The sequence below is a fragment of the Diospyros lotus genome, chromosome 5 (assembly GCF_014633365.1).
Source record: "Diospyros lotus cultivar Yz01 chromosome 5, ASM1463336v1, whole genome shotgun sequence".
NCBI classification, from domain to species: domain Eukaryota; kingdom Viridiplantae; phylum Streptophyta; class Magnoliopsida; order Ericales; family Ebenaceae; genus Diospyros; species Diospyros lotus.
Window position 1 is genome coordinate 4,014,741 of NC_068342.1, and position 22,603 is coordinate 4,037,343.

General features: G+C 34.1%; 2 protein-coding genes across 5 annotated transcripts; one reads left to right on the plus strand and one right to left on the minus strand.

Moving 5' to 3' along the window:
• Positions 1-1,106: 1,106 nt before the first annotated feature.
• LOC127802739 (cell division cycle protein 27 homolog B) lies at positions 1,107-14,454 on the minus strand. The gene is made up of 16 exons (XM_052338743.1): positions 13,990-14,454; positions 13,306-13,378; positions 13,026-13,135; positions 12,331-12,377; positions 10,774-10,871; positions 9,441-9,754; positions 7,366-7,521; positions 6,525-6,741; positions 5,077-5,294; positions 4,923-4,988; positions 4,601-4,720; positions 3,746-3,822; positions 3,077-3,196; positions 2,710-2,929; positions 2,350-2,631; positions 1,107-1,618 (listed from the first exon to the last, which is right to left on the minus strand). The coding sequence occupies exons 1-16, from the start codon at positions 14,092-14,094 to the stop codon at positions 1,568-1,570; spliced, it is 2,274 nt and encodes a 757-aa protein (XP_052194703.1). The 5' UTR covers positions 14,095-14,454; the 3' UTR covers positions 1,107-1,567.
• Positions 14,455-19,117: 4,663 nt separating this feature from the next.
• Positions 19,118-22,200, plus strand: LOC127801679 (uncharacterized). Of its 4 annotated transcripts, none has more exons than XM_052337013.1 (3): positions 19,118-19,529; positions 19,821-19,925; positions 20,028-22,200. In XM_052337013.1, the coding sequence occupies exon 3, from the start codon at positions 20,093-20,095 to the stop codon at positions 20,993-20,995; it is 903 nt and encodes a 300-aa protein (XP_052192973.1). In that variant the 5' UTR covers positions 19,118-19,529; positions 19,821-19,925; positions 20,028-20,092; the 3' UTR covers positions 20,996-22,200. The 4 variants fall into 4 exon arrangements, with proteins under 4 accessions (XP_052192973.1, XP_052192971.1, XP_052192972.1 ...); XM_052337011.1 differs by having other exon boundaries at positions 19,119-19,529; positions 19,773-19,925; positions 20,025-22,200; XM_052337012.1 differs by having other exon boundaries at positions 19,119-19,529; positions 20,025-22,200.
• Positions 22,201-22,603: the final 403 nt, after the last annotated feature.

Consider the following 22,603-nt stretch of genomic DNA (forward strand, 5'->3'; position numbering starts at 1 on the left):
GGGGGAGGTGCTGCCGCCACCACCATCACTTTATTAACGCCATATCTTAATATTTGGGTGTGCTATTTTTTTATTTATATATTATATGATATATTTCATTAGCATAAATATATAGTATTACACTAAATATTATTTATGAATGTCTAAATAATATTTTCGTATTTATATATAAAAACATATATATATATGTATGTTATATTTTGTTTGAAGTGCAATACTTGAATTTGATTTTAAAAAATATACATATATTACATTTTTTAATTTTGATAAATAAAATCATTTAAAAGCCAATGTAAATTCTGAGAAAAACTAAAGGGAATTAATAAATCACATTTTATTATCTTAAATAAGAACATGTGATGTTAAAAACAGCACTAGAGTTAATTTAAGATCATTATTAATGTTTTGAAATCAATTTATATTACATTTTAATGTGAATTTTGTTAATTTAATGAAGACTTTATACCCCCACAATTCAGTTTTAGCAAATACTTGAAAAATCTTAGATTTTTGTATAATTAAATTGTATTTTTAATTAATTATTTATTTATTTGTAAAGCTTTATCAAAGTGGAGTGACACAAGCTACTCGAAGTTTGCTGAATTAAGTAAACAAACAGGGACCATTCATAGAGTTTGGCAAGTTTGGGAGCTCATCACTTCCCCTCTGTATGGCTTCCTCTATACATCCGCCCACTTCCATCAAATACAAACGCATTTACCTGTCCTTAGCGTTGCGTGTAGCTTTACTTTTCTTTCTTATTTCCTTTAATAATTAGTTTTAAATTCTGTTCAAAACCAAGTTATGTATCCTTGCATGCCGGGTTGATAGTGACCTACTCTGACTTGGAATGGAAGAGATTTCTAATGATAAAAGAAAGTTGGATTGGTATTTGAATCAATTAATTAGTTGAAAGTTGCATTAAGAACACCTTTCTCAAGCTTGGTTAAGCTGTCGATAAGAGGAAGAATAAGAGCGAGGTTCATTCTGTTTACACTAATGTTCTCGTCCCAGACAAAAGATAATAATTAATAAATCTGAAGGGGTACAGCGACACAGCCATTCACATACCTAGGTCAAGGTGCCTGCCTACTGAGAAATGAAACTTAAATATATGCATGCCCCAACTTGATAACAAAATTGACTACATATTTGTCCAAGGAAGAACAGTGAGGAATTAGAAAAAGGAACAAAAGAGGTTACAGGAAGCATAAATCTACAGGAAGTGTGAGCGCCGCAATTATTTTTGAAATAAATTGAATGACAAATCAATTGCAGATCACTAGTACAAGGCAGCTAGATTCGGCATCTTTGGAAACTATGGCTACTGTTTTGTAGCTTTTAGTTACAATGTCAGTTTGATCCTAAGCAAGGATGAGGAGAGGAAGACCTATAACTATGCTCCCGCTGCCTGCTGCTCAGCGTGCCCAAGAAATGGAGTACGCCTTCAGATCAGGTCGTCTCTCATTCAGCAGCAGTTCGATAGATAGCACGAGCGAGGTCTTAGTACTTGGAGCCTTGAAATTTACACATGCTCACTGCTTCTCTACCCTACCCATAAACTGCTTTATAAGGAATCTTCTAATTCATCCGGTACATGCAACTTCTCTATGGCAGCCTATTTGAAACATGAGAACAGATCATTTAGAATCACAATTCATTCATCTTCCAGATAGAAACGTTTAGAAAATGAACTAAACTTTACAATTTAAATGTCAGAATCGTCTCTAATGGTAATCATCGAGAAGAAAAGCCCACATATAATAGACACAAGTAGTAACCAGTTACTAACAACCACAGTGAAATATAACCAAAAAAAAAATATGAGGCATGCAATGCAAATTTTCTGAAGAGAAGAAAAATGAAAATAAAGTAAGAAGTAGAAATATAGAACAAGATAACCACTATATGAAAATGAAAAATGTCAATAATAAGACCAACCCACACCTAACCCAAAACTATATTTGCATATATATATATATGTATAGAGAGAGAGAGAGAGAAGGGGGGGGGGGGGGGGTGCTGAGGGAGAGATGAGACGCCTGTGGGCAGTATAGACATTATTTATGAAAGTTGATATATCATTGGTGTGTTCAACATTTTATGCGGAAAACCAACCCTATGTTGATGAGTTATGGGGGAATCGGGAAGCTCTGTTCTCCACAATAACTTAAATTCCGCAAGCCAGCCAGGTTACAGAAGTATATGCTTGCAATCACTGAAAATGTAATTTTTCTCAGTAAACCTTCTACACTCGCTTAGCAAAACAATATGCAGAATTTTAAAGATGGGAGGTGTATTTCATGACTATTAATTCCACTATTGAAGAGTATAAGAAAGGCCAATCACCTTAATGGAAGCAACATCTGTTGCAGGTGGTTTCAAATCCAGAGCTAGACCAAAATGAAGCATAGCCTTGTCATACATATTGATCCTTTTATATATCTTGCCCATTAAAGCATACACACTACTTTCGTGAGGGGCATACTCCTTAAGTTCCTCTAGGACTTTTAAAGCTTCATCAAATCTTTCCATGCTCACGAGTATATTAGCTTTCTGATACATAGGCAGAGGATTTTTCTTATCTGCCAAAATGGCCTTCTCCATCACCTCCAAAGCTTCATTGCTTTTCTGTAAGATAACACACACACAAATTCAGATGATAATATTTTGCAGAAGTGGAGAAGCACACACAAATAATGCTATAACCTTTAAGGCATGGAAAGCTGTTCCAAGATAAGACATTATAACCGAAGAACGTGGATTAATTTGAAAAGCCATTCGGAAATGATGCTTTGAGAACTCAAACTTTTCCTGCCGCAGGTAGATCATTCCAACACCATACCAAGCATTATAATGTCTTGCATCAATCCTAAGGGCACTCTGGTAGCTCTTAATTCCATTCTCAAAATCCTCCAACGCCACATATCTGTCAACAATAATATATGCCAAAAATAGCAATCAAAATGCAAAACAAAAACATCGGGTCTTATTACTCATTCATCTACTTGAAGAAACCTCCAAATTCATTTTTCTTGCCCTGTCTGAATAGAAAAGAAAAAGTTGCATGTCATACTCATGTCCACAAAGGGTATGTGCATATGTAAATCTTGAATTCAGTTGGACAGCTCGTTGAAAATTTTTAAGAGCAGTTTCATGGTCTTTCTGCAAACTGTAACAATTTCCCATTGCACACCTGCCATATCCATTCAACAGAAAGAGTAAGCAATACAATTGATGAAAACAAGTGGAAAGGTTGATGTAACTCCAAAAACAGAACCGACGGCCTCTAACTCCATCTAAAATTCCTAAATCCGCTCCAAGCACTTTATAATAGAAACTAGAGTTGCAAGGAACCCTTGATTTCCTGTAGGAGCATCATGCATCGAGGGTGCATGGTGTCTCCAAACATTGCACCCTTAAAGTAATCATCCAGGCACAGGAAAACAACTTAAAAGGTAACCCCCCCCCCCCCCCCCCCCCCCAAAAAAAAGAGGGAAAAAAATTAAGGTTGTACATCTAGAGAGAGCTCAAATGCCACTAATATGAAGAATAGCAGCCAGCAAGCCCTCATGCAAAAGAAACAACCAAAAAGAAGAATAATACACGTGCAAGATGAATACCTACTGCATAATACAATTATGAATTATCATCACCAATTAAACAGCAAACTTAACCCACTCACCAGGAAATGCATTTTAAAGCGAACAAAAATATAAGTGAGGAGAAGTATGATTGCAAATACCAAGATTGAGGAGCTAAGCGATCAGTTGATATAAGCTCCTGAGCCAGGTAACTTAACTTCATATCCTCCTTCAAGTGCTGTAACACAAGTCAAGAAGACTTCAGAATATATATACATATATATCAAATCAAGTACATGGAATACAAGGGCCTTGGTGGTTGGGCCCAAATTAAGGATACATAATATGGAGGCACTAAAATAATATAAGGACCAACTTCCTTGTGCTATATAAGGACCAGCAGAGTTTGGGAACAAAAATTCAAAGGACAGACACAATATGATTCATGAACATTAAGACAAGAGTAAGAATTTATACTGGTCTGACAAACATTGAATGATGGCCTTCCTCAGGCAGTAATAATAATGATTCGTTAATGTTAAAAGTTCAACATAAAAGTAGACAAGGAGACAACTTTTTAGATTGTAACATTACACAATGATAAAGTAGAGGTTGATGTGTCAATGAAGAAATAAATATTGAAGAACGGCTTTAATGATTGACCAAAAAAAAAAAGAGGAAAAACATTATAATAGCAAAACAAACATACTCAACAAGAAAAATGGCATCCAGAGAATCACTGGACATATTGTGGCATTGCGCAAAGAATCATGCTAGATGTACATCAATTTTGTACATCTTGGGCTATATAAAGAGGTATTATGACCAAAATACCCCTCGTCTCACATACGCCTCACGCGCCTCTATGCGCCTCATGAGGGATTTTTTTGGCATTGGTACACCTTTATGTAGCCCAAGGTGTACACAAAGGTGTACCAATAGCATTTTCCTTGTACAAATGCTCCAGAAACAAAGTAAGCACCTAAAAAGTAATCACCAATAGTTAACGAACTCACATATAGAACTGTAGAATAGATATCCATCCCCTCTAAACTGTAAGGAGATACCAAACGGGCAAGACTGAAAGCACGATCAGCTTCTAGATAATCAACCAACTCAAAATAAGCTTTTCCGACCTGCGGAAAAAAAAAAAAAAAACATTTTCATAACAATCTAAATGAAAAAGACCAGTTTCAGGTAATATTTTTATTCCTAAAGTTTCCATCACAATAGTGCGTTAACATTTAACAACCAAGGACACTTCACTTCCAGAAGATAATCAGTTTAACCCAAGACAATACAAGATCAAAAGAAAGAGGTAAGATATCTGAACAATACCTGGGAAAGCACCCAGCCTGTATTGTAATGTTTGTGTGGCAGTTTCAGATAAGCATCCAGTGCATCCTGTTTTAAGAAGAAGCATTACTCAGACAACTAAAATCAGTGCAAGGAAAAAAAATCGTAGAACTTTCAACAATTCACTCTCTAATACCTGACACCTGTACATGCAGGAATGCCTATAACCCTCCCCGAGAATCCTTAGGAGAGCTAGTATTTCTGAAGCACCATTTATGATTCTAGAGCTACTCACAGCAACCCCACCAGTTGATGCAGTTGCTCCCTGTTCAACAGATCTTAAATCACTGGAAGGAGATGAACTTGAGGCAGTGATATTTGAACGAGAATCATCATGAACCTCATGGCGTATCCCTACAAACATTTAATATCATGTATCTGCCTTTAATAGAGCAATTCATTGATCTTCAATAAGCAAGAAAAAGTAAATCCAAATACTACATTAAACATTCAGTATTTTTGTGCTGTTGCCACATAGGCCAAGCACTATCTGTCGGTTTCTGACATTATGTCACATACAGAAATCCTATTTGTATACTTCTGAACCACAAACAAATAAAAGAAAAAGAATTATCGCCCCCCCCCCCCCCTCTTTTTTTTTTTTTTTTTTTTTTTTTGTGTGTGTGTGGGGGGGGGGGGGGGGGGGGGGGCGCAACAGGGAAATGAAGTACGGAAGGGGAAGCAAATGAGTTGTTTCAACACATGCATGCCAAGTGGTAGATCATATCAGTTGCAGTTGGTCCAGAGACAAATTCATTTCTTGAGGTAGAATGTTATCACCAGACAGAGATAGCTAACTGATACATTAAACAACACTGAATCCAGCAGAAGAGAGCTTTTAACTTGGAACCAAAAGTCACTAACATTTTCCTTCTTTCCAACTCCAGTTTGCGTTTTGGACATGTGCATGTAAGACAACAAATGGCATCAAGAGAATAAAAATCGAACAATATGCAAAACAAATAAAGAGACTTAGGCATGAAACTGGGACTCAACAAACAATAAATATCCTAGCTCTTTATTTCTCAGGAAATAAGAATGGATAATAGAAGTTTATGGCAATAAAAACACTCAGCCCAAAGAATGGAAAAAAGGAAATATATGAAGCACTCATATTAGTCTATTAATACTCAAGTCTTGCCAAAGTTGGACAAAAAAGGCATTGGCCCCCAGTCTGATGGGTGTCTAATATTTCCTATTAATGGAAAATTATCAGTCACAAGTTTCTGTAAAATAGGTACAATCATGTCTGAAATATGAATCTTTTTTACCTTTCTTGTTTCTTGCTGCCATACTCAGATGCAACTAAATCCCAGAACTGACATATTATGGCTCACTATAGAGTACCTAACCTCATGCATGAAGTCAACAAAATATTTATGCAAAAATTTCTCGGAGAATTCTTCAAATTATGCAACAGATGTTAAAGTAATATATGTTATATTATTTGATGAGCAATCCAACAGTGAAGAATCAGATTTGGCTAAAGATCACAAAATACAGGCAACTTCACTTTGTTCTCGCTTTTGTATCCAGGCAAAGTTGACTACACTAGCAATACATGATACTAATAGAATTCAGCACCTTCATCAAAACTCTCGTTGGCCCAGGATTGTCCCTTGCGAACTGTCACTGAGCGAAATGTCAAAGAGTTTAACTTAGAACCACCAAGATACTTAGAAGAATGGCTGGTTCCATTTCCAGCTACACTTATGGCACTTGAATTTGTATTTGCTACCGCTTCACCCGCAAGTCTGGTGCTTCGCCGAGGTCCAGAATCAGAAAATAACCTCCCAGATATCTGAATGCAGTTCAACAAAATAAGGGATTGTTACCACTTGATGAAATAAGAAATGCAACAAGACTTGAGGAAACAAAATGGTTGGTTTAACTTGAGTGCAAAAAGTAAACTATGATTGAGAAGTGAAGTGCAGGCATTAAAAGAAATTGAAAAAACATAAAGAATATGAAGAACATGTGTAAGTTCAACCTAGCCGACATTGGGATTAAGGCTTGATACATTGTTTTTGTTGTTTGTGTGTAAGTTCAATCACAGGCAAAATAATAGAAGGAAAAAAACATTGAAGTAAAATGGCTGATATAGTGAGCAAAATGCAAAGTCAAAGCAAAAGGCCAAGTAACACAATACTGAAGCAAATCCTGTACTTGCTGAAGGCAAAGGGTGAAAGAAAACTGCAAAATTGCAAGCGAGCGAGAGAGAGAGAGAGAGATGTAGGCCTGGGATGCACAAATTTCATTGATCAAGTGAAACAGGTGAAATCGGAACAGCCAAGTTCGATGTGAAAAGCATTGAAATTTACTATTTTAAAAAATCTTCTGGCTGAAACACATTCAAACATGTAAATTATGGAGTTCACAAACTTACAAACATGTAAATTATTAACAGAAGATCAAGTTTATAAACCTTTCTCAATTTCCCTTCATCCACAAACTTCCTTCGAGGGGCTTGAATTGTGGAGTTCACAGTTGACCTAGGTGACACATCAATATTGACTGCATTAGAGTTTGGGCCTGTAGGCTGAACATTTTTGCATACAGGGGGTGGAGCAACAGCTGATAGCTGCAAGATATAATGGAAGTCAGAACAATAATCCATCTCACCTCCCCAGTCATAGAGAAATAGAGCTATTAACTTCCAGCACGTGTTGGTAAATTGTGCCAAAACTACTTGGTCCAAGAAAACGATCCAAATTATAAGTAAATGTTTTTACTAGCATGACTTAGTGCCACCAAAATTTAAACAAACACCAATTTCTTCCAAAATAGAAGTGAGTGCATCTATAACATATTTCCTTGGGCAAAGAAGCCACAATTTTGATTAATCTTTTCCACAATGCAGAAAAGAGTTAACTCACATTTTTAGCATACACCAGAAACAGATAGAAAGAATGAGATGCCAATGAAAAACTAGACATATCTAAAAGAGATATACAAGAGTAAGCTTTTTTTATTTTCAGCCATAATTAAAATAGATACAAAAAAAAATCGCAAAAATTAGATTGGGTTAAATTAAAATGATGTGCAATCATATCGCACACAGTTGTATATAACAGTACAACCTACAACTGAACAGTCTATGACAGAGAATAGAGAGATTTACTTAATGTGGCAACTTCTCATTTAGAAACTAAAAGGCAAAAGAAACAGGATATTTTTTCTACAAAATAATCCTTCAGGTGGGAAGAAAAAAAAAGGAACTGGTTGAAAGGTTGTCCACAATTAACACAATCTGCATAATATCCAAATTGTTTTTAACATCAAAAGTTTTGCCATTATCATCCATATAAAGAAGAGGGGTAAATGGAGGTATCCCTTGAGAGGAGTCCCGGCCAGGTGGCAATAATATTTTTTCAACCCAACAGATCACGCTTCAGGGATCATACAAGAAAAAGGAATGGTACAAGATTTATTCCTTGGTACAGGGCAAAGTGGTACAACAGAACAGCCTTGAGTTGTCAAGGATGAAAAAATGGATTCAGCTCTATTTGCCAAAAAAAATTGTGCAAATGTCCAAGGCTAAGTCATAACCAGTCTTACCTCTTATGGCATCCTTGATTAATGGCCATTGTGTTCTCTCCTTTTATTCTCTCCCTCGTCACTCTTTTTTCTTCCAAATAAGTGATCAGCATGGTAACACCAAAATTATATGAACAATCAAAACATTTTTTTGTTTATAGCCAAGAAAACAGGTATTTATGTCCTTCAGTGAGGGTGGGTGGAAAAACCAACAGAATAATTGGGTAAACATCAACAATATGCCAGCAAACTACCCCTCCACCCAACCCAAAAAACAAAAAGAACCAAACAAACATGGAAATAAAAAAGAAGGAAACAAACGTTGCCCTGTAGAACCAGTTAAGTAGCATCCCCGGTAATGAAATTTTTTCTTTTTCTTTTTGTTCTTCTAATGCTCTCAACAAGTCTTTCATGTACATAAACTACAGCCTTTTCCTTCCTTCAGTTTCTTACTCTCCTTAATAATACTATGTTTTGTTTATTACAATACATAAAGAGACAAGAAAAGGAGGCACCTGTCTTCCCAGTCAGACAATTACAGATTATACATAAAGAAAACAGACAATTAATCGTATGATCTTTATTCAATAAATTGCTTAGAGAGATAGAGGGTGCTCAAACTATTATCAAAGATACTGAAGGAAACCAAGGATGACCAACAGGGTCATTAGGTCACACAATCAGTTTTATAAACTTTTGGCATAAAATTTTTTAACAGCAATAAAATGTTTAATTCAGGAAAGAAAATATTGATTAACATAATCAGTTATCTTCTCGAGGGGAGAGGGAAAAAAGAAAAAAAACAAGTTCAAGAATCAAGAAAAAATTATTCTAATTATTGAATGATGTCAGCAATAGCAGTAGTGCAGTCTACAAAACACAGCCTGAAGCCTAATACCTTTGCATGCAGCCAAAGCTCAGCAACAAATGTGAGAAACTGCTTGGTAGATTACATAATCTTACCTGTGCAGCCATTGGTGAAGGAGTATTGTAGAATGCCATGTTAGCAGCACCCCCATTTAGAGGTTGACTAGCAGCTCCTCCAGAGATAACTGCTCCATGAGAATTTCCAGGGACATCCCTTGCATTATTGGTATTTGTAGGTCTCACATCCCTCGGACTGATATCTTCAGAGCCAACATTTCTACTAGAAGCTAAATTAAGATCGTCACTGGATGCCTGTGAGTTCAGGTAATCCAATCTATGATTTAGGAACTGACTTCGAATACAAAGAGCAGCTACTTCACCAAAAACTGAAGTTGATTCATCAGCAGCACCTGGAAAATTCCAAAATTAGTACACTTAATGCAGATAAAAGCATAAAAATGGTTGTGAACAGCAATTGCTAAAGGGAAAATATAGCCCAAATAAATAATTATCAGAGAAAAGCTGAAATATAGTAGTCAACTGCTGATAGCATATAACAAAATATCAAATGCATTGTTGACAGCATAGCCAGAAGATCAAAACGAGACACAATAATTTCTTGTGATACTCAATTTAACAGAGAACCACCGATAAAAATATGCAAAACAAGGTAAAGCTAAGCTGAAGTCACTAGCTCTGAGAAGAAAAACAATCGTGTTCCCTAAATCACTAGCTTTCTATGCAGTATAGCTTTTCCAATCCCATCTTCACCCCTAGCCCAGTAGCAAGCACCACACCAATCACAATAATAAGAGTTTGGAATTAAATTTCCATCCTATTCAAAGTATCCAAAGCAGTGGAAGAAGGCTGCATTAGATTGGAAGCAGAGTAGATGAATACAGAAAATGTGGGTATGACTAATATAGTTTTCCAGTGAGGTTCAAATCTTAAAATATGTAACAAACACAGAAATCAAAGCCCTGAAATATCATTCACGTCACATGGAACATTCAATCCCTCAACCCAGTACTTGTACAGCGAATGGTATAAAGCCATACACAAGCACAAACACAAACAACCCAAAGTTATACATTCAGTCATGGCAATAGAAAGTGAGCTTTATCCCGTTCCATTTCTGTCCATACAATCAGCAAAACGACAAAACCTCATAGCCACATCAGTGAATCTATGTGAAATTATAAAAGAGAAACAGAAGTCTAGTAATCAGCCTCCAAAATAAGGTACAAGTTAATTCAAAATGGACATCAGTTTCTGATAATAGAAACTAAACCAATATTTTCAAAATACTGCCTCCCAACAAAAAATCCTGAAGTAAGGACTCACACTCAAAAGTACGCAAAATGAAGTCAAAAAGCATATCAACTATCACAAGGCTACAGAAAGCTTAACCAATAGCTATTTTACAAACCTAAAGTACACAGCTCCTCATAAGCAGCCCAAAATAAGGGATCCAGAGACAGTGCCAGCTTAAAATGATGAATAGCACTTGTCCTTCTATCAGTGTACCTGAAACAAATTAATACCATTAAGTGACACATGAATAGTTGAACCTATTGATTAGAAATCATTTAAATGCACACAAAGCTAAATCAAGTCAAGGAATTAAGAAGCATTTCTTTCAGAAGCATACTGGTTTTGAATCCGATGCTACTATCCACTAAGAGATAATATGATTTTCATATTTATTTCATTCCAAATATATAAATTTGAAAAATAATTCTTAACACGATAAAATAGAAATATATTTGTCAGCTTATCAAAAAGATAAAAAGTATTTCCATGTAGACATACATACATCTAGATATTGATGTACATCCGGCAAGTTTTAATATTTTTGAAATTTGTCTCATCAGCATGTTCAGCATGTTCATGTCATATGAACATATCCAATACCCATATCCATTTCAGAAATTGTCATTGTAAGCAAGATCAAATCACATACATATCTCGTATCTGTCTACTCTCCTCAAGTACATCTGTCGATCTTCTTTTCACATGTCAAAACCATCTTAATCGTGATTCTTAGATTATATCTTTAATAGGGGACATGATAACCTTGTTATCAATTTACAAAGTTTTCTATGTCAAAAAATTCATTTCATACCAATTTTGTTTTTACTATAAAATAAAAAAATCGGAGGTTTAATTTGAGGTAAGCCATGGAATGAGGGTATTGAGGAAAGAAGAGCGAGGTTTTCTCTCCACTAGCCTAGTAAGAGAGGGCAACGCACAATGGCATCACACAATAGCGTTTTGAAAAGCCTATCGTGTAATTTCAAAGAGAGAATGCTTTTCGTTGCCTACCCATGCTTAAATCTTCACCATAACTCCAGTTGCATTGGTTGTTGGGTCCCACCTTCTATCCATAACTTACCAAAATTATTTCGTAAATAGTCCTCAAACAAATTTGTAGGATAAGATTAGGGATGGCAATGGGTCGCCCATTTACCCATTTCCATATTTTAACAAATTTTCAAATAAGTCTTATGCCTATATCTCAAGTTTTATACTTGTTTTAAATTTAAATGGGTAATTGGGACCCATTGATCATTTACATACTTGTTTTAATAAATTTTCAAAATGTCTTATGCCTATATCTCAATTTTTATAGTTCTTTTAATTTAAAATAGCAATTGGGACCCATTACCATCCCTAGAAAGTAAGTTGCTATATGGGTGTTAAAATAGAAGAACAAGTGGGAAAGTGAAATTATAGCAATGCCGGAAATGATGTAATTGAAAGATTTTATTTTGCTTTAGTACTTTCATATATGATTGACTTGAATATTAAACATATACAAACCTCTCAAAGCAAAGAAATTAAGTCAGCAACATACATGACTCCCTTAATACAGTAAATGACAGTTAATAAGAGGGGTCTAAACCTAATATTGCATAGACATTAACATGAGGTTAACGAAAATATGCAGGACCAGTAAGTTTATATTTCAGAAATATCCTAGTACCTATAAATAAGACCAAGAAGGTAATGGCCAGCCGCACCATTTGGAACCTGCATCAAAAAGATAACAACAATAAGCAAGCCTTCATCTTTGCATCAAGCATACCAACAAAGATTCATAAAAAACATATGTGCACTTGCACTTTTTTAACCAACCAAAAATAAATATTCCTCTATTAAAAATTAATTTATGTTTCTTTTAATTCTTTTAAACTTGGATTTTGATCAAGGAATATTATTCAAATATGTAAATATATATGTACACAACTGTTTGGGGGTTTCTTTTTGCAAGTGGTATACAACAATGATTGAAGAATTAGTTGACTCTAAAATGGAAAATAATTGAGTATCTTTTCTAATTGTTACATCAGAAGAGAATGAAATTTGATATCACATATATTGTTAAATTGTGTGATGGCTTCAAAAACTAGAAAGAAATGGATGCTAGAAGAATATGTTTCCTAACAACAGCAAACACAATAAAAATATCATCGTTTTCTATCATAAACATTTCAGCTTACCCATTAAAATAAAATTTACATGAAAATCATATTGGAACGAAGTAAGAGCAGTGCTACATTTACTTGCATTCAATTACCAAAACCAAGAACATATCTCTTGAGATTTTATGGATTGCCAGCTCCACTGACATTAGATATTGTAAAATACAAATGACTTCGCCACACAGTCACTTAGTACCTCTGCGCTAGGCTCATTAGACGGACAAAGTGCTGTTTCTGCTTCACTAAGAAGATCCATCTGAAAACATGACATCGCAAACAAGTAGCGGGACTGAGCCATATGTGTTCCTATAAATAAGGGAGCAGACACATTAGGAATGAGCATCAGTTTACTAAAACACAAATATAAATGACGTGAAACAAACAGCAATACATGGGTCATAAAAAAAAGATGGCTCAATACACTATAGTTATGCAGTTAGACCAGGCTGGGCCACAGAATGAAGTTTTGCACATACCCTTTAAAATATAGTAAGCGGAGTAAGCTTGATTATTCTGCAAGTAACATCCAGCAAGTAATTGCAAATTTGTCTGCATTTGTTAAAGACGGCCACTGAGAACTTGTGCATATAATTAAGATGAAGGAACACTGGAACTTTACACTCCAAAAGGAGAAACAAATTAGTCATACACTTCACCACACCAGAATAGCCTAGGCAAGACAAGAAAGGATCGAATTGAAATGGAAACATGGACAAGGCATCTAGTGCCAATCAAGAAGAAATATAAAAGAAAATAAGCAACACCGTGGAAAACAAAACAGAAGTCACAAATTTCAAAGAAATCTTGAAACCTCCCCAATCCCAATGGACTCCATACTTAACCAGTATGAAAGTTGAGTACAGATTCAATAGAGAATGTAGCAAATTGTAAGGCAGTAGCTAGAAATTCAAGCATCACTTTCTACTCTTTGCTACTAATAAACAAAGTCCATCAATAACCGGGCCTCGATGTGAAGGAGGTTTAGCTTTGAGGGGAGAGAGAATGAATTTGCGTCACTTGTCATCTTGACCCCTGCTGTGCCCAAAATTAACAGGTTCTTGCGCATCGCAAAACCGCCTAACATTCAAACCTTCCATACCCATTCGAACAGGGGCATAGGACAAACCTTGACAATCTAGAGAAGGGAAGGATATAAATACCTCGGAGGGGAAGTCGGCGCAGAGGCGCTCGCACATGAAAATGGCGTTTCGGAACATCAAGTTCCGCATGCTATTTTTAACACAGTCGATTAGTATTGCCTCCATTGCCCCCACTCCACCTTCGATTCTTATCGCACCGATCTACCTACTTATGTATATAAATATATACTTATACATATAGAGAGAGAGGGAGAGAGAGGGCGGGAGGATCAACTGTTGAAGAAGCCAAGAAATGTCGGATCAATTAAAACCCTAGCGGCACGAAACGCCAACGAGCGAGAGCGAGAGAGAGAGTTGGAATGGAGCTAAAATGTTCTGCAAGCTATTCTACGTGAGCTTTGGCAATTATGAACCGCCATTGAAGACCGTTCTGCTCTTTGTTGGCTCAGAGTTGCAGAGAGAGAGAGAGAGAGAGAGAGAGAGAGTGGAGGAGGAAAACCCTCAATTCAAATTTTGGTCTAGAGACATCCCACTTCTGGCCTTTCAGCTCGCTCTCGTTTTCTTTTCTGTTTTTTTTTTTTTTTAAACCTTTTTTAAAATACCATTATTTATTTTTTAAGTTAAAACGTTTCTTTCATTATTTCTATTATGTTATTAAAATATTTATCAAAATTATAAATATATATGAATATGTTAAAATTGTGACCAAATAAATCCCAATCCTACCTTCTTTCATCATTAATTAGTAAAACATATGTCACCAGGATGAATAATATTTTGTTTAAATCAAAATAATCAAATTGAATTGTCTTAAATTGCCAATTCAATTCATTTTAAGTTATAAATCAATTTTGTTTGATTTTTAAATTTGAGTATTTTAGTTATTTCGGTTCGAGTTTGACTTTGTATTAGAAAAATTAAAAATAATCGAACTAATTTGAATATCAAAAAATACATTTTTTGGGGGGTTGGTCGATTTGGTTTTTTTTTTTTTTTTATCTAAAAGTTACTATTTTGGAGTGCTAAATCATCAATTTGTAACTTTGAACAGTATTATGGCACCCATTAATTATAAATCTACTCTAATAGCAAGTGTCAAAATAGGTATGCAATTTTAATATTTTTTATTAAAAATATAATAAAAATAATTAACTAAAATATTGATTTTAAATTAAAATTTAAATTTATAATTCTAACATAAAATAATCAATTTAAATTCTAACAATTAACTAAAATAAAAAACACTTATTTTAAATTAAAATCATATATATATATACATTACTCCAAAAAATTTCACTTTCTCTTATGCGCATTTCCCTATGTGCGTCATTCCTTTCGCACTCTCCATGTGTTATTACTCTCGTCGATTGACGCTCTTGCCTCGCCCTCGTCGGCTCTCCCCTCGGTTGCTCACTTTGCTCTCGCCTGTTGTCTTTCTCACTTTGTCACTCGCCTCGAATTCAACCTCGCCCTTGTCGGCTCACCTCTCTGTCACTCACTACCTCTCTGGTTCTATCTTGCTCCATCGTTATCCTTGCCTACTCTCCCATATTTCAAGTAATCCACATATGTATAGAAGTTGAAATAGAACCATTGAATTTTACCATTTAAGATGACACATGTCTCTTTTTCTCTTTCCAGATATTGAAAAAATGACACTACAAGAACATTGTTGTCGTTTTGCAACCTCATTTGCCACATTTGTTAGACTGGAAAATTTTTAATTCAATGTGCTATTTTGGCAATTATGGGGTTAACAGCGAATGCCACTTCCCCTTAGAGTTGTTTTAAGCACCTATTTGGTTGATTCAGTTAAATTTTTAAAACATATTCGATCTATTTATTTTGAACAATTTAGTCGTTCGCTCACCCCTTGTATGCACCTCAAGTAATAAAATAAATAATTTTTCTCATATTAAGAGTTTACATAATATATTTAAATTCCTTATTAAATGTTATCTAACTTGAAATTACCAATAGTTTTCTTTTATTTGTTATATATTTTAAATTTTGTTAAATGGGATCTTTGCAAAATTATTCAATTGGCTTCCACTAAATGAGTCTACAAAATGTATTTCCACGATTAGGAACATGAGAAATGAAAATTGACACATCTAATTCAAATTGTGATTTGAAACTATTTTTCTATTATCTAATTTTATCAATCATTGCAAGAGTTGGCTTTGGTTCACATTTAATATCTTCCTCTGAAATGTATTAATAGTATTTTGTTAGTTTTAGATTTATTTGGTCCCCGAAATGTGAAGCCCTGGAGTATGAAATCTGTCCATGTTAGCTTTATTTCTGATGCTTGTGTTGTGTTTAGGGTACAATATAGCATTAGTTTTGTTTTTCTATTTTAGGGGCGTTTGTTAAAATAAGCAAGATAAAGTGGTATTAAGATAAGATTGAGATATTTTTCAAACCAATATATGGAATGGTCAAGATAAGTCACATTTCAAGATTTTTATCAGACTGTTTGTTAAATTTTTTAGAATCCAATTGTAATTGTATTTTTTTATTTCCATGTGTTTGTTAATACATATAATAAGCATCGAGATAAGGATTTTTTTACTAAAATATCCCTATTACCAAATTTATGATTAAAATAGTATTTTATGATTAATATGAATTGTCAAAAAAAAAAAAGATTAAAATTGAAAATAATATTTTATTTTCTAAATTTATGTTTAAAAATAAATTTAAAAAATAGTTGAAAAGTATAAATAATAATTGTTAGAATTACAATAATTCCACCTATATAATTAAAAATGGTCAAAACATATTTTCATAATAGATGATAAAATATAAGATTAAATAAAATAATTTAAAAATTGATGAAAGGAATTATATTAGTTAATAAAATATATATAGAGAGAGAGAAATTTGAATTTTAAAAATCAATTAAATGAATAATGTCATTTAAATTTTTAAAATTGTCAAAACATATAATAATTTAAAAATATATTAAATAATATTAATTATACGAATTAAATAAATAAGTTTTTTTAATAAATTTAAATTTTTAAAATGCATTAAATGACATTAACTATCTTACAATGGGTAGATAAGTAATTGAGCCTTATCTTTAAAAAGTTAGATAAATTTATCGTGAAAGGGGGAGCTAAGAGGTCATGTGAGGATTTTTTCGAAAATAGTCAGATAAACTTAACAAATACATTAAAAATACCAAACATCTGGAATGCTTTATATATTTGACATTTTTTTCTCTTATATTGATTAACAAACACCCCCATAACATATTTTCAATTGTAGGAAACAAAATAAAGTGATTGTTACTCAAGAGATAATGACACAAAATAAGCTTAGTAGATATAGGCTGCAATGCAAGAGGGGTCGACAGACGACGATGACACAGAAAGAGCTCAACAGAGGTAGGGATGACACTGTGAGATCTAGGTAATTACTTGATTTCAGAGCTTTGAAAAATGAATTATCGATTTCAATTTGAAAGGTCACTTCTCATTTTGTTATAACTTTAGAAAATTACTTTTGATTTACGAAAAATAATTCCTTTTAACTCTTGTGTTTTCTTAATGCCGAATATAAAAAAAAAAAAAAAAAAAGATTTTTCTAACAAATATTTCCTAATAAACAAACACAAATTGTTTAGCAACAATAAACATTAGCATGAATGTCATTTAATTTTCTTTGCATAGAACAATCCATCAATCAGTCAACTTACATTTAAATAATAAAAATATTATCATATTCATGTCGGACATACGAGAGAGGGTGTGGGGGAGGGGATGGAGCTCATGCCCTCCCTTTGATTTTGTTAACATCAGACAAACGTTATGTTGTCCGACACAACCAACATAACAATTTTTATTTAAATAAAAATATTATTTTAATATTTGATGTAGTGTTTAATATTAATTATTAAATAATTGACAATTATTGTTCATCACATAATGAGTTATTACTCGTTAACAAATAATTATTAATAATTTCATGACTATTAATACTAAATTTTACACAAAATATTAATTTTTTTGTTCTAGACAACATTTATATCATTTATAATATTATATCACATCGACATTTCTTAAATTAATTAATATTCACATTTAATATTAAATATTTCATATAAAACCAAAACAAGTGAGACAAACAAACAACAACGTACTAATAATAGTGTATTGTTCACGTGTTTACATGTGATTGATGATTATTATTTTGAAATCAAATTTCTCTTCACATATTTAATTAATTTCTTTTGTAATTTTATGTTAGGAAAGAGAAGGAGAGAAGGTACTAATAGAGATTTTAGTGAATTATTTGTTACCATAAAATGGTAATCTTATAACATTTGTATGATATAAAAATATTATAAAATATCTATTTATATATATTTACAATTAATGTTGAATTTAATAGAATTAGTCATATATGTTAATGACAATGAACATAATTAGCTTACTAATTATCCTAAGTGATAAATCATTGCCATGGGTGATGGTGACAGGGTTTGTATCATTATGTACATAATAAATCATATAACTTGATTTTTTATTATAAGTAACGAATAATATTAACATAATATCACATCTCTCATCATTTGACACATTTATTGATAATTTATTATTTTCTGTTCATTAAAATAGTATTTATTAATTAAAAAAAATAAAAATATGAAATGATTATAGATTTTTTTTATTTCTAATGTATTTTTTAAATTTATATGACAATATATGAAAAATAAGTCACTCAAACTATTTTAATTTTGTCATTTTCCGGCACTGGGATTGCAAGAGGACATGCGTTCCATAACGCCAAGGCAATCAAGATGTGGAGTCGTGCTTGCACTTACCACGTTTCGTGGGCCCCACCCCATCCCCCACTCATTACTAATTTTAAACTAAGAAGCATGGAAATGCAATAATGGAAAAGCAAGCTACTTGTATTATTTGATTTTTAGGTAACGTTTATTAAGATTTATTAAAATATTTTAGAATATATAAGTATTATTATTTTTTATTTATAAAAATTAAAATATGAGGGGAGCGATAAGTATATCTCAAAATTTAAAGGGTCATTAAATAAATTTAATAAATATATTAAAATATTTTAATATTTTAATTTATATATTAATTAATAAGAAAAAAAAAACTTAAAATTCTAATTCTAACTTTGGTTGATGGTTGGGAAGAAAGGAATTCTAGGCGAAGGAAATGAGAATCACAAGCAAATCCAACCTAGTGGGCGAGTAGTAGGGCACGAAATTGAGGAATTTTGCTTCTTGTTGAGAGAATCTCGCAAGGGGAAAAATGGGGGAATGATGGCTGCTTTTGTTGTTGGCTGATGGTACATGGCGATTCACTTTCAAACGCTGAAGCTTGACATAGCTGTCAGCTAAAGCGAAGTCATACACAGAGGGGAAGATAAGACGGGGGTGGGAAAAAATAACAGAGACAAAAAGAGAGAACAGATTCTCTCTCTCTCTCTCTCTCTCTCTTCTTTTTTCGCAGTGTAGAGTAGTGTTCAAAACCAGCCTGCCTTCCAGCAGGACCCAGTTGCCGTAGCCCTGCTTTCGCTCTCATTTTCTTTTCATTATTCGAAGCTGTCCCCTTCTGGAGGTATTTGACAATTTATCTTTCATGCTTACAGGTTTATACAGCCGTATATGTAATATATATACGCGTACATGTATACGTGTATATGTGTGTGTGTGTTCATGCTTATCTTTTCCAATTGTTCAGAGTTGGTCCCTCGACAGATGTATTGACAGTGAAATTAGTCCAAGGAGTCTCCCTTTTGTCTGCTTATCTCTTTGAATTTTCCATTTTTATTTACTATATTCCCAATTTTGTCTCTAATAGGAGGGACCCTCATCCTTTGGTTGAACTTAGATTTATGGGGTTGTGCAGAGATGCATCTGAAATTCTACGTCCGTGTCAAATCAAGCTTGCCAGGGGGTTTTCGTTTGGAGCAAATCTGAGATAGGTCGTTGGATTCGTCTCTGATTGATTAAGGTATGTGGCCTCTCCTCTCTCCTGTTAAATCTCCGTGCTTGTTTGTTCCCTTTTTGTTGTTTCGCCCCATCTCTTCAGTCCTATCTCTGTTGCTTGTAGAAGTGAATACCAACTGTTGTGGATAAACCGGAGAGAGAAATAGAGGAGGAGAACCACGCCATCCTGGAATGAGTATGAGGGATTTTCCTTCTTGTTTTGGTGAAAATGGGGTTCAAGTTGCTGATTTCTCGTCGTCAAGTTCCAATAGAACTGCCCAGAATTTGGTTACTTGTGTCTATCAGTGCCGATTGCGTGGCCGGACCTGCTCGGTTACCGTCACATGGAGTAAGAATTTGATGGGTCAAGGCCTCAGTGTTGGGATTGACGATACTAATCAATGCCTCTGCAAGGTTGATATAAAACCCTGGTTGTTTTCTAAGAGGAAAGGGTCAAAAAGTTTAGAAGCATATTATAGTAAAATTGATGTGTATTGGGATCTTTCCTCGGCTAAATTCGGATCTGGACCTGAGCCATTGGAGGGATTCTACGTCGGAGTTGTCTCTAATCGGCAAATGATCCTCCTCCTCGGGGACATGAGAAAAGAGGCTTTCAAGAAAACGGGGGTAACACCTGTTGCCTCCAATGCTATTTTTGTTGCCAAGAGAGAGCATATATTTGGTAAGAAGACATTCAGCACCAAGGCTCAGTTTTGCGACAGTGGCCAACTTCATGACCTCATGATTGAATGTGACACCAGTGGTGTCAATGAGCCTTGCCTTGTGATCCGAATCGATACTAAGCCTGTCATGCAGGTTAAACGTCTCCAGTGGAAATTCCGGGGTAACCACACCATCTTGGTTGATGGCCTCGCAGTAGAAGTTCTTTGGGATGTTCATAATTGGTTGTTTGGTACATCACTTGGGAATGCTGTTTTTATGTTCAAGACCAGCCTTTCAGCCGAGAAAATGTGGGCTAGCCAACCCGTCTTGGATCCCCATACAATGCACTTGTCTTGGTCACAAAGATTCCGAGATTCTCAATCACAATGTCTTGGTTTCTCACTAATTTTGTATGCATGGAAAAATGAATAGATTATTTGGGATTCTTCATTGAGTGCTAACAAATACTTTAGTGAGCTCTGATTTTGGTTGACTATGTGATTGGATTATACTTGATTATAAACGGTTTGATTTATTGTTGTTGTTGTTGTGTTATATATATATATTCCGCTTCATTAACTCAACAAGCAATTCAATATATTAGAGATGATTTTATTATTCCTGCTTGTATAGCCTTGAACTAACTTTTTGATAAATTATTTGTTCAATTCTATTTTAACTTTCTTATTGTTTGACTGCTCTGTAATTGTGCAACTCTCTTCTGATTAGTTTCTTGCTTTCTTTACACAAATTTGTAGTGTTATGATGCTATTACCCTCTCAGATATTCCTCTGCTCAGTTAGGGTGTGCTGTCTAAGCTGTAAGTTTCTCCTTTCGAAGTTTATATGTTATGTTGGAGATTGAGATGGATTCTATGCTAGTTGATATTTGGTGAAGACCATAATAAATCCAGGTTGTTTTTATGGTGTGATTATAAGCTTTTGACTTGGGCTCCCATCATGCATTTCCTCTTTGTCATCCCAAAGTGACTCCATTCTGTATTTGGTCCATTATATATTTTCAGTTCTGGCTCAGGAACATACTATAAAGCATTTAAAATATTACAACAACAACAATTCCGAGCCTGGATCTCACTAGGTAGCGTCAGCTGCATGAATTCTAAATCTCCACATGTCTTTATCCATGGTCATATCTTCTATGAGGCCATTTATGCTATGCCGTGCCTAATAGTTTCCCATCGAGTTTTCTATGGTATTCCTGTCCTTATTTTTTTGCTACAAATTTCTTTCATCTCATCCACTAGTCTCACAGGAGCTTGTATCGGTCTTATTTTAACCTGTCCAAACCATTTTAATAATGGCTTATGTGTCTTATCTAAGTTGTCTAAAATATTATTTAAATATATTTAATAGCTATTTTTTGTTACTCTAAAGTTGTCTTATGTTACTTCTTCACCTGTGGCAGGTCAGATGGTTACCATATCATTGCAAAAGTTTCTAGCTCTTTTGAACATTTTTATTGGTAACATCCCAGAATATGTACAGTTTTGCACATCCATATGCATAGACGGGTGCACTTCATTTTTGGAAGAACAGCATTGGCCTTTAGCAGATCAGATAGTACTAGGAACTGAAATATTTATTTTCCCACATTCCCTTTCCTTAGAACTTTTTAGCTATATATATGTTTTAAGCTCTAGGTCCATTTTAATTAATTGCTTAAATGACATTTATTTGCTTTCACATAATATGTTCATGCTTTATCTCTTAACATCTCCCAAAAATCAATTATCAACCAAAGTCTAATTACAATTGTCAGTAGACCTTGAAGGAAATCATTTTTGTATTAGTTTGCATGTGGAAAAAGAAAGAAAAACAAGAAATTTCCAATATAGTAGTGCATGATTCGTTCAGTGGTTGACTTTTAGTTAATTTTGACAAGAGATGACATGACATGAAGGTGAAACAAGCATAAACCAGTGTTCGTTCCAGGGGGTTCTTATGATGAACTTGTCCTATTGAGCAGCTATTCTTGCATGGACACTAGTTCTTGCTGCACAAAATGACCACATGATAGAAA